General features: G+C 31.3%; 1 protein-coding gene across 3 annotated transcripts in view; it reads left to right on the top strand.

Moving 5' to 3' along the window:
- Positions 1–2,147: 2,147 nt before the first annotated feature.
- The window catches only part of ed (hemicentin protein echinoid), a 372,013-nt gene continuing 357,191 nt past the window's right edge, over positions 2,148–16,969 (top strand). For all 3 annotated transcript variants that reach the window (XM_076409647.1, XM_076409646.1, XM_076409648.1), the window contains exon 1: positions 2,148–2,287. In XM_076409647.1, coding sequence (XP_076265762.1) covers positions 2,230–2,287 — 58 coding nt within the window. In that variant the 5' untranslated portion in view covers positions 2,148–2,229. The remainder of the gene's footprint in view (positions 2,288–16,969) is intronic.

Below are 16,969 nucleotides of genomic sequence, written 5' to 3'. Positions count from 1 at the left end.
CTAATTTTATAGCCAATAAATATTTAGTCTTACCCAACTTACCGAAAATGTCATTTTATTTTCATTTACTTCTCATAAACTGGGCTATTGAATTGTAATGAGAGTTCAATCTTGTGGGACAGACGATATTTTATAACTTCAGCCGATTTTGATTGCATGATAAAGTTACTTTCGTTCAAATGTATTTTGAAGACATAAGTATTTAAAATAATAATTACAAAGTACGTCAGGTAATTGAAATAGCAATTACAAATCACATTTTCAGGATGTAATTGAATTACATATATCAAATACGTTCAGATACACTAATGCACTAACGTAACACTGCCCTATAATAAAAAAATAAACTATGATTATGAGTAATACAATAATATATATCATCCTTATTATTATTATTTGTAAATCAAGGAATTTGATTTACATTTAGATTAAAATCTATAAACATGGAAAGAGAAAATAATCAACAGTAACTAAGTAAATTATCTTTATTAAAATGTGTTAATATAAAAGGAGCTAAGGCAGGCGTACCACAAGGAAATTCTTTACCTACTCTACACATATGATATGGAAACGCAAGTGAAAAATATCACTATGGCTACATTTCCTGATAATACTGCGATTCTTGCCGTCGTAGAAAATAGCGAAGAAGCCACACGAAAGTTACAACAGGCGGAAAGATAAATAATTGAACCCAAACCTGGAAAATAAAAATTAGCGAATGTAAATTTGTACACAAGCACCTATAACAATAAATAAAACTTTCATTTCATATAGAAACAACGCCAAGTGCCTCGGACTGAATTGTGATGCAAAACTACGCTAGAATAAAAAAGAAAAGAACTGGTGGTTAAATTATAGGAAAATGTATTAGATAATAGAAAAATATTTGCAATTATTAGTACATAATAAATTGTTATTACACAAGCAGTTATCGATACTAATATGGACATAAGGAATTTCATTATGGGGATGACCAGTTTTCCAGAACAAAGTCGTGGAAGTATTGTAAGTACACCCAGATATTACAATACTGAATACTTAGACCGAACCCTTCAGATACCGACTGTAACTGAGGAGATCAAGGGAATTACAAGGAGACATTAGGAGAGACTCCATTCTCATTTCAATATCAATATTTCATTTTTCAATTTCATATTCAATATAAGTATTACAACTTTTGGAAAACACCCCAAGAGGACAACAGGATTTAACTTAACAGCATTAATTAATACATAAACATTATTACTACAGAGATTATTTTATTATTACTTATTACTTGTGTAGTGTAATGTAGTGTAGTAGGGTCCATTTAATAGAAAAACAGCAGTGTTAATATACAAACATTGTTACACCAGAGGCTAAGATAGGGCCTTGAGTCCTCCGAGATATATACCTACATTTGACAAACATCTATACATCTATTGTAAAGACAAATTGTAGGTTAGTCGGCAACGACTAGTAATAATGTAAAAATAAATAATAAAAAAATGCTAATACACTTACAAACAGACCAATATAGAAAAATCAAACGTAACTAAAATCAATTATTTGGCATTCCTTCTCAACGTCACCGAGGAACGTGATCATGTTTGGTTCGCATTGTTAGTCGAACAAACATACATTTTAAACACGAAACTAAAAAAGCCATATTACCGTTTTTATGGAGCGTATCGTTACAAGTAAACAAAACAATCGAAAACAGGTGAGAATCAAGTACAAAGTCGGTATACTTTAGAGCATGAACCGACGCCGCATCGACAAACCACCGAGTGGCGGCGCTAGTTCCGTCCGTAACGGTCTCCGGCGGAATTCTGTTAAAATTTTGCCGCGCATTCTGCGAAGGACTCTCGGAGCGTGCGGATCCCAAGCTGTCAGCCTTCCGAAAGAACGCGGTGCACGACGAAAACGATCGAATAACGAACGAAACTTTTACTCTGGAGGAGACTAGTTTCTCCGACGACGTTGATCCTTGGAAGGACTTGTTTTTCGCGAGTGGTTTTGTTTGTTTTTTTTATATATTGTGACTTGGTGTTTGGTTTGTTTTCCGTGTTATCAAACAACAATGACGCTTATATAGGAGTTTGAATTACCGATAGGATAGTCGAGTTGGAATTGAGTGTTTTTAAGTTTGAGTGTGATTTGGATATAGTTCTTTGACTAAGGAGATAATCTAATTTTTACGAACGAAATCCACCGATACTACCGAACCGGACTGTGTGCTGGGTAACGATGACTAACATGATGGAACGCCAGGTGATTTGCTTGGTTATTCTCTCCATTTTATCAGGTAAGTCCACATTTTCTTTAAATTACATCCTACATTAGATCTATTTAATACAATCTTAATTTACATACTGATTTGTTACTGTTGTACTTGCATCAAAATATCCAGACGAGTGCAGGATAAATATTTCAGTATGTATTTTCAAAATTCAAATTAAATTAAATTACTTTTTAACCGACTTCGAAAAAGAAGGATGTTCTATGTTCGGCTGTGTACTTGTTATACACTATACAAGTTCGTGTGGTTTGGTTCGCTTCATTCTGATTTCCTGCCTGTTATTCAGTAGCTGTTTTGCTTCCACGTTGCTGTGATTTAACAACATTACATCATGTTTTAAGGAAAAATCTTGGATAGCTTCCTAGATCTAGTCTGTTTGATGTTTTAGCATAGTAGCACATTTGCACCCCATAAGTTCAAATAGGCTTTGTAATTGACTGAAAAACCAATCTTCTTGAGCTTGGGTCAAGTTGGGAGTATCTTCCGTCTAACCAATACAGTTCTTTGATTTTGAGTGTGATCTGCCCTGCTTTTTTCTAACGAGATTTCTCACGAAGCTATTTTAATTAAATGAATCATTTCATATCTGTTTTCATAAAACAGAGTGTTCCATGTTATTTTCGTTACTTTCAGATATATCAGATATGTGAAAAAGTGCATTCTAATAATAATAAATAATATTAGGATTTCAAGGTATATCTGTTTCTAGACATAACAGGAAATATATTTCGGTGTAGATGCAAAATATAGACAGACCTATATCTTTAGACTAAAAAATATATACCTCCAAGCACTAGTGCTATTTGTCTAATTCAATATAACATTGTTTATAAAATTATAAATAAGTTACCTAGAAAGAAAACTGAGATGTTCTCTTATTTCTCAGAAAAATATCTTTGCTGGATTTATTTACTATATTTATGGTAAAGCTCACGTTGCTGGTTTCTCTCTATATGTGATAATTATAAGAAATAATGATAATAATCATATGTCTATAACTAGAGCTTTTCAATAAGGTCGACTGGATGTTATGCATATTATTCAGATTTCCCTTCATATAATTGTTACTTATTAAATGAAGTTTTCATCCTTTTATCTTTTGTTATGGAGTGTAACAATTCCCTGCAAGACATATTATCATTTTTTGATACACTCAGACTTGCACATGAACATAGATCAATATTAGGGATACCAAAAGCAATTTGTGGAAGGGAACTCACTGTATGAGGTATAAACGAAGTCCATGCATTCCATGATTCATGGAATATAACGTCGTACAAATGTCCGCCGTGACTTTTCTTGATATTATAAAGGCTCTATCGCATAGGTTCGGCTAAATTTCAGTTGATGTTCAGAAAATGTTACAAGAAACATATAGAGAGATCAATATATCCTAAAATGCTTCACGTGGATTGTTCATTATGGCATCACCTATGTGGATTGAAACTCTGTCCACGCTCACATTAATTATTCTGAAGCAAATGCAATCAGATGTTATTATTTTGTAGGACTAAGCCATTGACGGAATGATCAAGTAATCGTACCGCCCTTACTGATAAAAAAAAGAATTATATATTTTTCCAAAAATACTCAAAATAAATCAGTTAATTTAAAGTTTTTACACTTACCTAGCGTAGTATCATGTGACTTGTCACCTTTAAAACGACGTTCACTTTATGTTAACCGACAAATACCGGAATAAAACTATGCAGGCTGACGCGTTTCGCTTAAACGAAATTATCGACGAAGTTAGCTCTCGGCAGAATTACGGACAAAAACGGCGAACATTTCTTGTGTAACCGTAATAATGCACGCCGATAATATTGTTAATGGTCTAGTGCCACCGAAACTAAACTTTTACGAGATTGTACTGATGTACCCATCGTAAAACTTACACTATCGGAACTAAAAAAGGCGGATATAGATGCAAAAAAGCGCACTGACTGGTTTCGCCTTCGGGCGTATTAAATTTGTCAAATCCTAAATTGGAAATATGTTTGTTAAATTATTAAAGTGTTTATAAGTAGTTCGGCGACTAGCCGTGGACAATATATTCATGACGAATAGTAATTTTAGAGTTTTATTAATTGTTCTCTTGTTTCCCAGAAAAATATATTTGCTGGTTACTTGGTTCTCTCGATTTTTGATAATTATAAGAAATAATGATAATAATCATATGTCTGTAACCAAAGCTTTTCAATAAGGCTCTTGGATGTTATTCATATTATTCAAATTTCCCTTTATATTATAGTCACTAGTAAAGAAAGTTTTCATCCTTTTCGCCACATTCAATCACATCCTTTTAACTTTTGTTATAAATCTGATATAATCTGCGATAAAAATATATTATTTCTGCCATAAATAATGGTTCTCAGTGAAATTACCCTCTTTCCAAGTTGCTGCAACTGTGAGTAACTAGAATGTGAATATGAAGAAATATGACAATATCACATCTTATAGGATATGTAATAATCAAATAACTTGAAAATATCTGATATATTCAGGCCAAGTTAGCTTCAAATTTAGTTTTATTAAGAGATAACATCCCTTTGCAATGTTTACATTACTTTATTGCCTGTAAAAACATCATTGACAGTGTTATGTGACTGAAAGTTAAATAAGTTCCATATTTAATTATCAAAATACCACAGATTTTATTAATTTTCATTCACGGTCCAATATTAAGCATATATAATGTTTTGATAATCGCATTTTGTAAATCTTAACTAGTTATTAACTACAAGTATCGTTAATTCTTTCTTCTTATTTTTTTAAAGCTCAGATCTCAATATTTCAGACTTAAACTTAATTAGCATTTGATGGATGTACTCCCACTGGTGCACTCATTATTTTAGAGGGTTTTGGTCTGTTTAACCTCCGAGTAAGTCCATTGTTGTTGAGCATTTATTGTACTTGGATATTTTTATGCTATAATGAAACATAGGGTTTTATTTTAACCATTTTTGCAGTTTAGTGTGGATTATCTTCCAGCAACTACAACATTATTTGAGTTTCATACAAGGTTCCGTACGTTTCTTTACATGCATATAGATCATGAGTTGGATTTCGTAGGTTTTGATTCACTTCCACTGCCTATTAGTATCAATGTTTTGTAAGAAAAGAAACAATTTTAGTACTAAGAAATTAGCAATTATATATTTTTAAATAATGTTGCAATGTCTTTACAATTTCTTAAAAATAAATTTATTGCCTTTTCTATTTTAAGATTTAAAATATGGTCAAAGCACTCGCCTGTGTCATATCACCTCAGTATACAGTTAACAAACAATGAAGTTAGCCGCAAAAGCATCAAAATCATATACTTTTCGAGATAATTAGGAATTCTAAAGTGCATAGTGGGTAAAAATGGACATCAAGTAATCAAAAAACCCAGAAACTGTTGAAGTTATTACAAAACAAAATGATGCTTGCATCCAAAAATACCGATAAAATCCATAATAATATACCTATATTTCTTCAAATATAGAAAAATACCGATTTTCCAGACCAGGATTTTTTTAGTGGTAGGACAATTATTTAGTATTTAAGTCAATGTTTGATTGGAATAAATTAAAATAGAAACATAATATTTGATACATTCACTTTAAAAAGCCGAAGATATTTTATTTTTAGAAAATGTCTGGTAGTCCTGTTTTTATTTGTATGTATTTTTGGATGTTAAGTCGTTCGTCGAAATTCGGTGTCTTTTCGTCGGTAAAATATTTCTAGATAATTAGTGCTTCAAGAATTTTGTACGAAAGAGAATATATTTACCCCAACACCCACCTTGACAATCCCGTTGGTTATATGGAATTGTTGATATACGATAAAACAACTTCAAAATCGCTTAATAATTGTTCTATCAATTCCAGCTGTATTTGATAAACATTTATTTATTTTCGTTGATATATCTTCTGGGTTACAGATAAAAAGTTCTGTATCATATCAGACATAGATTGGACGTTTAAAAGTAAACATATCCGATATTTTCATCGGTGCTGTCATTATCAAGGTTGATTTTACGAAACTTTAAATATTGTCCGTTAATGAAAATATAAATTACTATTATACCCCTTAAAGATTATCAACTATTTCAAATACAGTACATTTCAATGTTTCCCTTAAATTATGTATTTGAAGTGGGAGTTATGTATTTGATATAAGTTCTCATCCATTATAGTACTTCATGATAATACATCATTATAACTGAATATAACCTCTAAAAATAAGAAACCAGTCAACTGTCGTATTTTCCATGCTCCATGAGACTTATTTCTGTTACTTAATTAAAATTACATTGTTTTAGGATGGATGTATTAAAAAGTGCATATAAAAATTGTCGCATAACCTTGAACAATCGCTTTTATGTGTTGTATTTTGGTAAATTAAACGAAAATTGACTGTTTAATTTAACAACTATCTGTGCTTTTTATATTAAGGTTTTTTTAAGTCGTTTTAATAATCTTGAACTAAGAAAGATTCGATTTATATATAGAAAGAGAGAGAGACATGCGTCCATTTCAGCTTAAGGTATTTGGACTAGTTGAATCGAAATATAAAACTATAATAACAATTTCTTAGTATTTTTGAAAAGCCTCTATTTAGAGGGGTGGTATTTAGTCGTAAATTTTTACTGAAAGGACATACTTTGGAGTCTTTTGCGATACAGCCGACAGCGGTTAATTGATGAGGGTTTAACAGGTATGAAAGAGGCACCTACCTGGCTAGGAATATATAATAGTTATTTTGGATACGACCTTCTTCCCTATTTTGCTTGGAAATAGACTAGATGTTCTTACGAAATCTTATGACTTATATACGAAAATAACTAAAAAAAATACGTTTTGCTATTTGAACTTGAAAGATTAATAAAACTAATTATGATATCACTTACATAATAATCATAAAATATATATTTTAGGTTAGAACAGAGAAGGTTAGTTATATTAATGAGGCAGGCTCATTATTTATTGCTTCTACTCAATATTTCTCTATTTACCAGGGTTTTTCCTCTGTTCTGCAGTTATCTCCCTGATATCTTTGTCCCAAGTTTACATAGGTTGGCCTATGATCTTTCTTCTTTCTATTCGTACTTCCTAGGACTTTCTTAAACTGTCTTGGCTTTTCCATATGCTGTAAGGGGCGTCATCAGCTAAGTTATCTCTTCTGTGTATAATCTTTTAATGGTCCTATATTGAAGTTTTTTTTGGCTCTGTGTTACTCTTCTCACTCTTGATTACGTTCGCTCAAACGTATGCTCCCGGTTATTTAAATTAATTTACTTGTTCTATCTTGACGTTTTGAAGTTGGATATGGATTGCTGCTTGCAGGGAACAATTATATCCTTCATTTCTGGTAAATCTGTTCATAGTAATCCTTCATCGATCATCCATTCTTACCATTTTTTGTCCGTCTGTGCTTCTGCCTCTTCATTTTTATCGTTCGATATTTATCCTGCAAAAAAGTCATCCGCTTTGTTCGTTAGCTTACAATAAAGAAAATTAGCGCCAGTCATTGTTTTTACGGTTAGCTATAATGAGAAATTTTTGCGATGAGATTCTTGGAACGCGATGACCGACGACCAATGCCGCAATTGCCAGCTGAAATAAAGCGTTTACGGCCACCATTTCAAAGTAAACGTGCTGAATTCCTAAACAGTTTTATCTGGTTCTGGTGTCTTTTTCCCTTCAAATTCTTTCTCACCTCCTCTCTATGCCTTTACGTCGATTGAATGTTGTTTTTGTATTAAGAGATAATAAGAGAGTTTTCATGATATGCTGCTTTTGTGTCTCGCTTTTATTGGAAGTTATTGTTGCTAGCTTTAACTTTAATATTTTTACAGCAATTTCGATTTAGGTTTTATTCTGACAACTTATCAACCTAATAATTGTACGATTTCCAGTTTATTAGTAATACTGGAAAGCAATTTTCAAAATGAACAAGAAATGTAGACAATCGACATGGCCCTATTGAAAATATTTTTAAATCACTGAGGATTGTGTGCACAAACAGCTGCAAATCGATACTTAATAGGCGACAAATATTTTAAAACAATAAACGTTAATTTTTTTCCAATATATCAATATATGAATGCGATATAAAATAAAATATTTTTAAACTGTTTGGGATGTTGTTGGTTCTATGTTAAAAATAACTGAAAATCGATATCCAAAAGACGATAAAGATTTAAAAATACTAAACATTCCTTATGTTCAGTTTCCAACACTATGTTTATAAATCTATGTAGATTTAGCTGACTCAATATCGAAAAATAATTGACACAATGTTATTTACATTTCATTATATATTGGCTGAACTAAATATATTTACATTGATTGAGATAAAACAGTTTCATTGATTAAACAGCCCAATCTTAAGGTATCAACAATTTAAATATTAACCTTTGAATACGACATCGTTGGGATGTTTTGGTTTGTTCATTCTGTAAAAGTTCCTTTCAAATGTTCATTAAGTTCGTTTATATATATTTATGGCAGATGCAAAACTAGAAGTGACAAGGAATTCATTAGATATCAAGAGGGTACTGAATTACTGGAGTATAGTATTGATGTTCCAGTTCTAAAGGAACCAATTTAAGACCGCAATATCTAATTATTGCTGTCGATAACGAATTATTAATATCGTGGGTTTAGACCACTGTTTTGTTGACGTCACCGGTGGTAAACTAATAACGATTCTTCTCCTGACAGTCATGAACTTTTTTGTTCTGATGACTTCAATTTCCAATACTTTTCCTACTGCTGAGGTACCGCGCTCTACCTTATTGGCCCTACACCCTGAATTGTAACCTTTTATCCAAATTCCAATAGACAATTTCCAAATTCGCTTTTGGTGGTCTTATACCGTGAGTTGCAATGCTAGTACCTGAAACCCATGGGTTATGGGTGTTTTAAAGAATGAATGTTTTTTTAATAGTCTTTGTGATTCTGATAGTTTATGACTAGGGAACTTTAATTAACTACAATTACTACAACTAATTGATAGTTATATATATATATATATATATATATATATATATATATATATATATATACATAGATTAACTACAACTTTTGGCAACCATACGCATATATCTTGGAATATCAGCGATATATTAATAAGATATATACATAAAATAAAATAGTCTTTGTTATTTCCGGTACTACTTTCGTATAATGACTTTTTCCGCAGTAAAACCTCATGAAAAAAAATCAATATAGATGAGTATCAGCTTTCACCATATTAACCCCATTCGTAGAATTATTGTTAAACACTCACCGAAAACAATGTGAGAGAAAGCCGAAGTAGTTGCGTCAATCCCGAAAACAAACAAACTGTAACGATTTTGAGAGAACATAACATCGTAGTCATTAGTACGAGATGGTAATTGTACGGATCAAAAGCATTAATTAGATTAAATGAAGTCCCGACTATAAGACCACTTAAACTAAAGGCCAATACGAGAAATATCAGTGAGAGATAGCGAAACCTTTGTAAAGTTATCGATACTATTTATTTGATATCAAGGTTAGGATTTATATATATTGTAAATTTTCCATAAAAATGCTGATCCTAGGTCAGCACATTGTTAGTTACTTTATTTTATTGCTCTAGTCCATTTTTCCTTTGCATTTACCCGTATTATAAGTCTGTGATAATTTTATTATATCTTTATATAATCATAATTTATAATTTATAATATTAACCTGCAAAATTTAATTAGGTTTCCACAGAAATTTACAATTGAATAAAATACATGTATTGTTAATGAATGTAATTGAATTTACTGAATATAATACATCCTAGGTCAGCACATTGTTAGTTACTTTACTTTCTTGCTCTAGTCCGTTTCTCCTTTGCATTTACCCGTATTATAAGTCTGTGATAATTTGGTTATATCGTCATAATTTATGATATTAATATGCAAAATTTAATTATATTTCCACAGAAATTTACAATTGAATAATATACATGTATTCTTAATGAATGTAATTGAATTTACTGAATATAATACATCCTAGGTCAGCACATTGTTAGTTACTTTACTTTCTTGCTCTAGTCCGTTTCTCCTTTGCATTTACCCGTATTATAAGTCTGTGATAATTTGATTATATCGTCATAATTTATGATATTAATATGCAAAATTTAATTATATTTCCACAGAAATGTACAATTGAATAATATACATGTATTCTTAATCAATATAATTGAATTTACTGAATATAGTACATGTTATTACAGCAAGAAATGAATACATATTGGATAAAGTACTTCCAAAAGAAGTGAAGGTAAATAGAGAATACTTAAACAAAGGCAACGAAAACCCAAATGCATCTATAGTTCTCTATGCTCTTTTTCCTTTTAATATAAATACATCTATTGTTTGATAAGTGGGTGAATAGGGCTGGCTCATTTAAATTTTAACGTCAACAATGGGACTCATATAAGCCACGAATTATTGATACAGTTCTGAGTTAATATTAGTTTAAGCTTCATTAATATCGGGTTATTTGTGGTCGAGCCAGTATTGATTGCTGGTGGATATTATAGTAATGTGGACAAATTAAAACGTTAACATTTCATGTGGTAATTGTTTATATCATACCAATTTAATACCTGTAAATCTAATCGTATGTCAGATGATAAAACATGTAGGTAAACTAATGTTCTGAAATCGTCATTTTTAATAGATGAAGCCTGGTGATAATAATTTAAAAAATCTGGATATAAAATTTGATGAATAATGTTACATATTAAGTACGAATTAAGCTAAATATTCTCGGCTAAATGACCGTAGTGGGGCCTAAACATTAAATAAAAATTAAAAACTAGTTTGTGTGTAAATGCAAACGCCAGAGCCTTGGCACGACTGCTTTCTAAAACGTTAAATGGCCACGGTTTCAATTAAATGTCGCTCTGAAATTGTCGTTTTTGTTGTCGGCCGACTCAGCTCGACACTATTTACAATTCTAATTCCGTGAATCCGCATCGGAGAAGGTTCGGCTGTCCTTTTAGCGTCGCAAAAGATAGGTCAATTTTAGCAAATTGAAATAAACGAAAAAAGGGTGATTTACTTCACTCCGTATATCATTAATCTTTATACTGTAACTTTTTGGTCCAATTCGATGAAGAAATTCGTAAAAGAGTACACGGTTTACAGGAGAAAATAACTAATTTCCATCGAAACAACGTACCTATTCTCACCTATTCATCACAAAAAGAGACCAATGAAACCACGATTTTTTTAAAAGTCTGCTTTATTTTTCAAATATAACTGCCTCTGGTTTTTGACTCTTCTAATACTTCAAAAGTGTTCTTCGTACAAACTGATCTTTTATTGAGGAATGTTGTTTATAAGAGAAACTGGAAGGTAACCGAAGTTTAGATTGTTTCCGACGTCAACTCAAAGTGAATGGGAATTTTGTTACTAAATGTTACTCAGCATGATTGAAATTGCTTTGAAATGAAATATATTGTAAATATGAATTTAATGAAATAAAATATATTGCCATTGTACAGTTACATGCTTGCATGTTCGTTTTGGTTTCATTGATTTAGAAGGAACGGCTTGGATGAATTACAAGACTTAATGGTAGAAAATCCTGCTCAATCTCTCAAATATCTTAGCAGTCGATGAATCAGCTGTTTCCGGACGTTAATACGAGACGGCAAAATTCATATCGACATTTCAATGTTGCAGTTTTATTGTTTGCCACGAAAAATTAAGACTTTTAGTTCATTTACTATAATAATCCCAAGCCCAAAAAGTCATAAATTAGTGCAGGGCAGCTACCACATTGACACAGAAGTAGAATATTCATGGCCATAATGTCTTGCTGTACATATGACGGGACTGGCAAGTTGTAGTGTATTACCATTACTAAAATGAAATAAAACTGATATCTACCAATGTGATTTGAACAAATTGAAGGACATATTGAAGCAAAAATATAGCAACAATCGTCAGTAACAGACGCAAAGTCATCTATTTGCATGATAGTGCTCTGCTAACACGCGGCAAGAATTGTGAAGAATACGTTGTTGTAGCTACAATTATTAACCGAGTTCGATAAAGGACAAGGTTTTATGTTCGCCTGTGTTTATTATATATATTTTTTAACGTATATTCGCCGATTTCTCCGTCAATTGTGGGCCGATTTTCAAAATCATTTTTTTATTCGAAAGAGGGCCTTTCCGAGGTGGTCCCGTTGTAACCAAATCAGGATCTGTTTGGGGGAAAGGCGGGAAATCAAGGGAAATGCTCAAATTTCAAAAGTACCTATAAAGTTTTCACATATTTTTAATCTAAAATAATCAGATATTTGGGTGTAATGTTATCGCTGAGCTGGTGCGGCGGAAAATTGGAAGTCGTTAAGTGCAAAAGCTATTCAGTTTGCTTTTTAATCACTAAGCAACGATATTAATGAAGTATATAAGACCTCGTAGAAATATTGTTTATATTGTACTACTGCTTCTACTATGTAATGGTTAGAGCGTTTAGCTTCCAAACGGAGGTCGTGGGTTCGATTCCCGGCACGGAGATCAACAACCTTTTTTGTGTAAAAAACCTAAGTTTGATTATTTTTTGTTTTTTAGTGAATTCCTTATTAACTTATTGAAGTCCCTTCAATTTGTTGGCTAAAAATATTTTTTATTAGTTACTTTTTTTCTGCTCATTTTATACATATTTGAAACCTTTTCCCAATGAACTGAGTTATATCAATGTAAAATATATATTAAAAATAAATTCTATTGATGTACGTTTTATTAGAGACGGAATTCATGTTGTTTTGAGCACCAATTAAACCAAGACCGCTTCTTTCTTGGCCTTCAATAACACTTTCTCACAGCGTATCAACGAGATATAATATTACATGGAATTAGATAAAATTCTAGCAACCGCATCAGTTTGTTATTTAAACATTGTCTATAGCTAATACTAAATGTTATTACTTAGTCTTGTTTTAGTATGAATAAATGTTTTAAATGTAGGATAGATGCCATACTAGGATAGATGCCGAAGTAATTATATAGCGACTTGTACGGAAACGAAGTTCGCAGTGTTTTGTGTTTTGTAAGCTTACCCCGACCCTTTACTAGCCAAGGCCGTGTATTGGATTTAGGTCTATAACAACTTTTATGCGCCCGGAATTTTTGATATTATAAAGCTAGTACTTATATGTCTTTTTACCTATATATATATATCAAAAAAAAATTGCGGCGTCTATCACCACGATAAAGGATAGATGTCCCAGTTTTTGTGAGTATATATGCCCTTGAGGCATTTATATACAACAACTCAGGAAACAAAATAAATAGGTCAACTTTTCAATCAAAGAGATGAAACTCTTTTAAAGTCAGACTCATCCCAGATCGGGGAAAATGAATGTGTAGAAAGTTTAGAAGATTTTGAAGAACCAAAATCTAAAGTAGATTGGATTCAATGCCTCATGTGTAAAAAATGGCTGCAGAAAACGTGCACAATGTACGGTGATTATTGTAACAAATGACAACTTTTAAAATTGCGCACCAAAACAAAATATCTATTAAATATAAAAATTAATATAACCAGAAAAAAAAACGAAAAAAGAAACAAGAAATAAGCTGGAAAGGGATTGTGATTAGTTCACAAAATATGGAGAATTTAGAACGATATCTTAAATGTACGCACGCGATTCAGTGTTTTAGTTATTTAATTTGCCGCCAGGTGGCTCGAGGTATAAATTCGGTAGCAAAGCTGAAATTTGACACTTTCTGCTTTCGAAGCCTATTCTAAAAAATAAGAAGGCGTAGTGTACGTATGTTTATATTTGGTGGAAATAATCAAAAATTTACTGGATATTTTGGATTTTTTTGGTAGTTCTATACTTCCTATAGAAACAATTTGATTTATGTACAAAAAATTTCGGTTTAATTTTTTTTTGACAAAGCTTTTGCTGAAAGCGTCTCTTTCATTGCTGACAAAGCAAACTTAAAAAACTTATGAACTTATGTGTTAAATATTCTTATTTTGTTAACTGTGTTTTTATGGTTCTTTTTTAGTTAAAATGATTTGTTTAAATCTTAAGACATCTCCAGTGTTGCGTCCCAGGATGTAGTACCATTTCAAATATGTAACTGATTTGTAAAATATAATAAGCCTCCATTTTAGCTATGGCATAGAAGAAAACATTGATCCAAATATGTTAGGAAATGTGAGTTGAACGATGAAGTTATTAAAGGTAGTATGATAGATGTAATTTGACAAAGCCAGAGGCTTTTTTTACTTTGTTGGTAAATGATATCTTTGACAATTATCTACTTACAATAAATATTTGGCAAAGAAAATATTTAAAAAACATTTCAAAATCAATAGTACTCTACATTTGGCAGTTATACTTAAGGTAATATAAAATGATTCATATTCTATAGTTTATTAAATTTTGTACATTTAAAAGTATAAGTTTTGTGTTAAATCTGTTATATTACGTTTTAATATATTGTCATTAAACATAGAAAATTCTAAGAATTTTCCTTTGATATAATTGTAATGTAAATTTTACATATATTTAAATAAAATATATATTTAAGCTTATATTGCATTTTTATTAATAAAATATTTTAAATTTCCCTCTATTCAAATTGTCAGTCGCGCCCTCTGGTGGCAAATTAATGCTAAACTTGTTCACAGGTTATATATGGGAGATACACTTTTAATTCCTGCGTGTTTTGTGGATTAGTTTTAAGACAATACCTATTTGAGATTAGTACCAAAAATGATTGCACCATCTAGCTGACTTTGATTATAGTTAAAACATTTCCTAAAAATAAGAAATTACTGTACTTTAAATTAGATACCTTATAAAAACTATTATTGTGTAACGATAAAAATAATACAATGTGCAAAATAGATAATAACGAATAGGGAGCTGAATGAGAATTTGTGATAATTGTTAATTATGATTCTGATAATAAAAGTGTGTCTAAAGTAAGTACCAAATATGATTGTGCCATCTGAAAAATATTTGATTATTTTTATAATTTTTTTTATTTTCCCATTTCGTTAATATCGATTAAAATTAAGAGACTCAGAATATTCATAATCATTCTCTCAGGGCAACTATCCCACCAGTCAAAATATCATTGCGGCTTTTAACCAATGCAGTCGTCAACTACCCCCGTATAAGGATTTTTTTATTTTGTTTACAAATATAAAAATAAAACAAATAATACTAATTTTTTTTATATATATTTTAAAGTCTCCTTTTACCAACTATGGGTTTATCTGGACTGGGCCTAAAGTTTAACGTGGGCTCCGAACCACGGTCCTCAGCATTAAGCCTACCGACTGGCGAGTGACCAACTTTGAAATCATCCCAGAAGACATCCGGTCTTACCCAGCCTGGTTACTGGCGTGACTGGGATCATTTTCCTTGTCGGATTTTACACTCTTGCCTAGAACATTCACAAATTTTAAACAATTACAAACATAAATTTTCGACCATGCCCCAGCAGGATTCGAACCCGCGGCTATCGCAACAGTAGGAGGACCGTCCCATCGCCTTTACCACTGCGCCACCAAGCCGGCAATAATATTAAATTGTCCTGATTATTTTCTTCTTTAATAAGTATATAAACCAACACTAAAGTAACTATAGGATTATTAAATTGTTTGTCTTCTGTATGTTAATCACTCATTTCAAAATGGTTGGCATCTATCCCACATTTTCCCTAATCAAAATGTTGTTATTGTGTTATATTTACGGTAAATTGTGCAAACATTCTCAGTTAATCTTGAAATGTGATTGGTACTTATTTGTCTGATGTCAATAACTTATTGTCTTATAATATAAATAATTTACCAACATGTATGTTATCTCAAAATGCAAACAAATGAACGTCCTGGTACAAAGTTTCTTTTTTATGAAAGCCTTGCAAGTAACATGACAAATATCCATTTCCGATAAAAGTAAATATTGAAAAGGGCCGGCTTTTCTATCAGTTCCGAATATTGACGTGAATTGCCATAGAGCATTAATAAAATCGACGAGAACGTTCAAGGTAGTTCCCCAGACGATGGGCCTACCGACCCATCGTCGTTTCGCCTCCTTCGATAACATCAATTTTGATTAAATTCTATTGAAAATAAGAAAAATGGCGTGCCATCTCTCCATAAACTTGTGAAAATGCGCTTTGTCTAGAGATATTTCATTTTTGATTTCTCGTTATTGGTTTTTCTTCGGTCTTTATGGAAATTACTCTCCGCCAGATACTAGCAGAGAAATTACGTCGCTTGTATATGGTTGTTTTGCCTAAATTGCTGTACTATTTTTTACAAATCTTTATTACGTCGCGTTTACATATATAGTTTATAGAACTTTTTTAGACAAGTAAATATATACCACTTTATTATTAAACATTACTTTGATGCTAAAAGAAATACGCCATTGTCACGATACTGGATAACTTCATTGTTAATCTTGAGTTATTCATTCGAACCGTATATTTTTGAATGTGTTTTAATTCTTTAGTTCTAATAATTCTTGTTGTTTTATTTATTATTGGTGGCTCCTTTTATTTACAGTTTCATTAAAAGTAGTAATTTATATAACTAATTTTCGACATTTAAAAACTTCATGTTATAAATTATTAAAAGTGAAAATGTTCTATTCGTTTTCTTTATAATTTTTCGAGCTACAATGATATTCA

Source organism: Rhynchophorus ferrugineus, unplaced genomic scaffold (genome assembly GCF_030347505.1).
Source record: "Rhynchophorus ferrugineus isolate W39M unplaced genomic scaffold, kcgeb_rfMv2 rfM7, whole genome shotgun sequence".
Lineage (NCBI taxonomy): Eukaryota > Metazoa > Arthropoda > Insecta > Coleoptera > Curculionidae > Rhynchophorus > Rhynchophorus ferrugineus.
The sequence above is the reverse complement of the archived record's forward strand: the minus strand, read 5'-3'. Positions and strand labels throughout refer to the sequence as shown.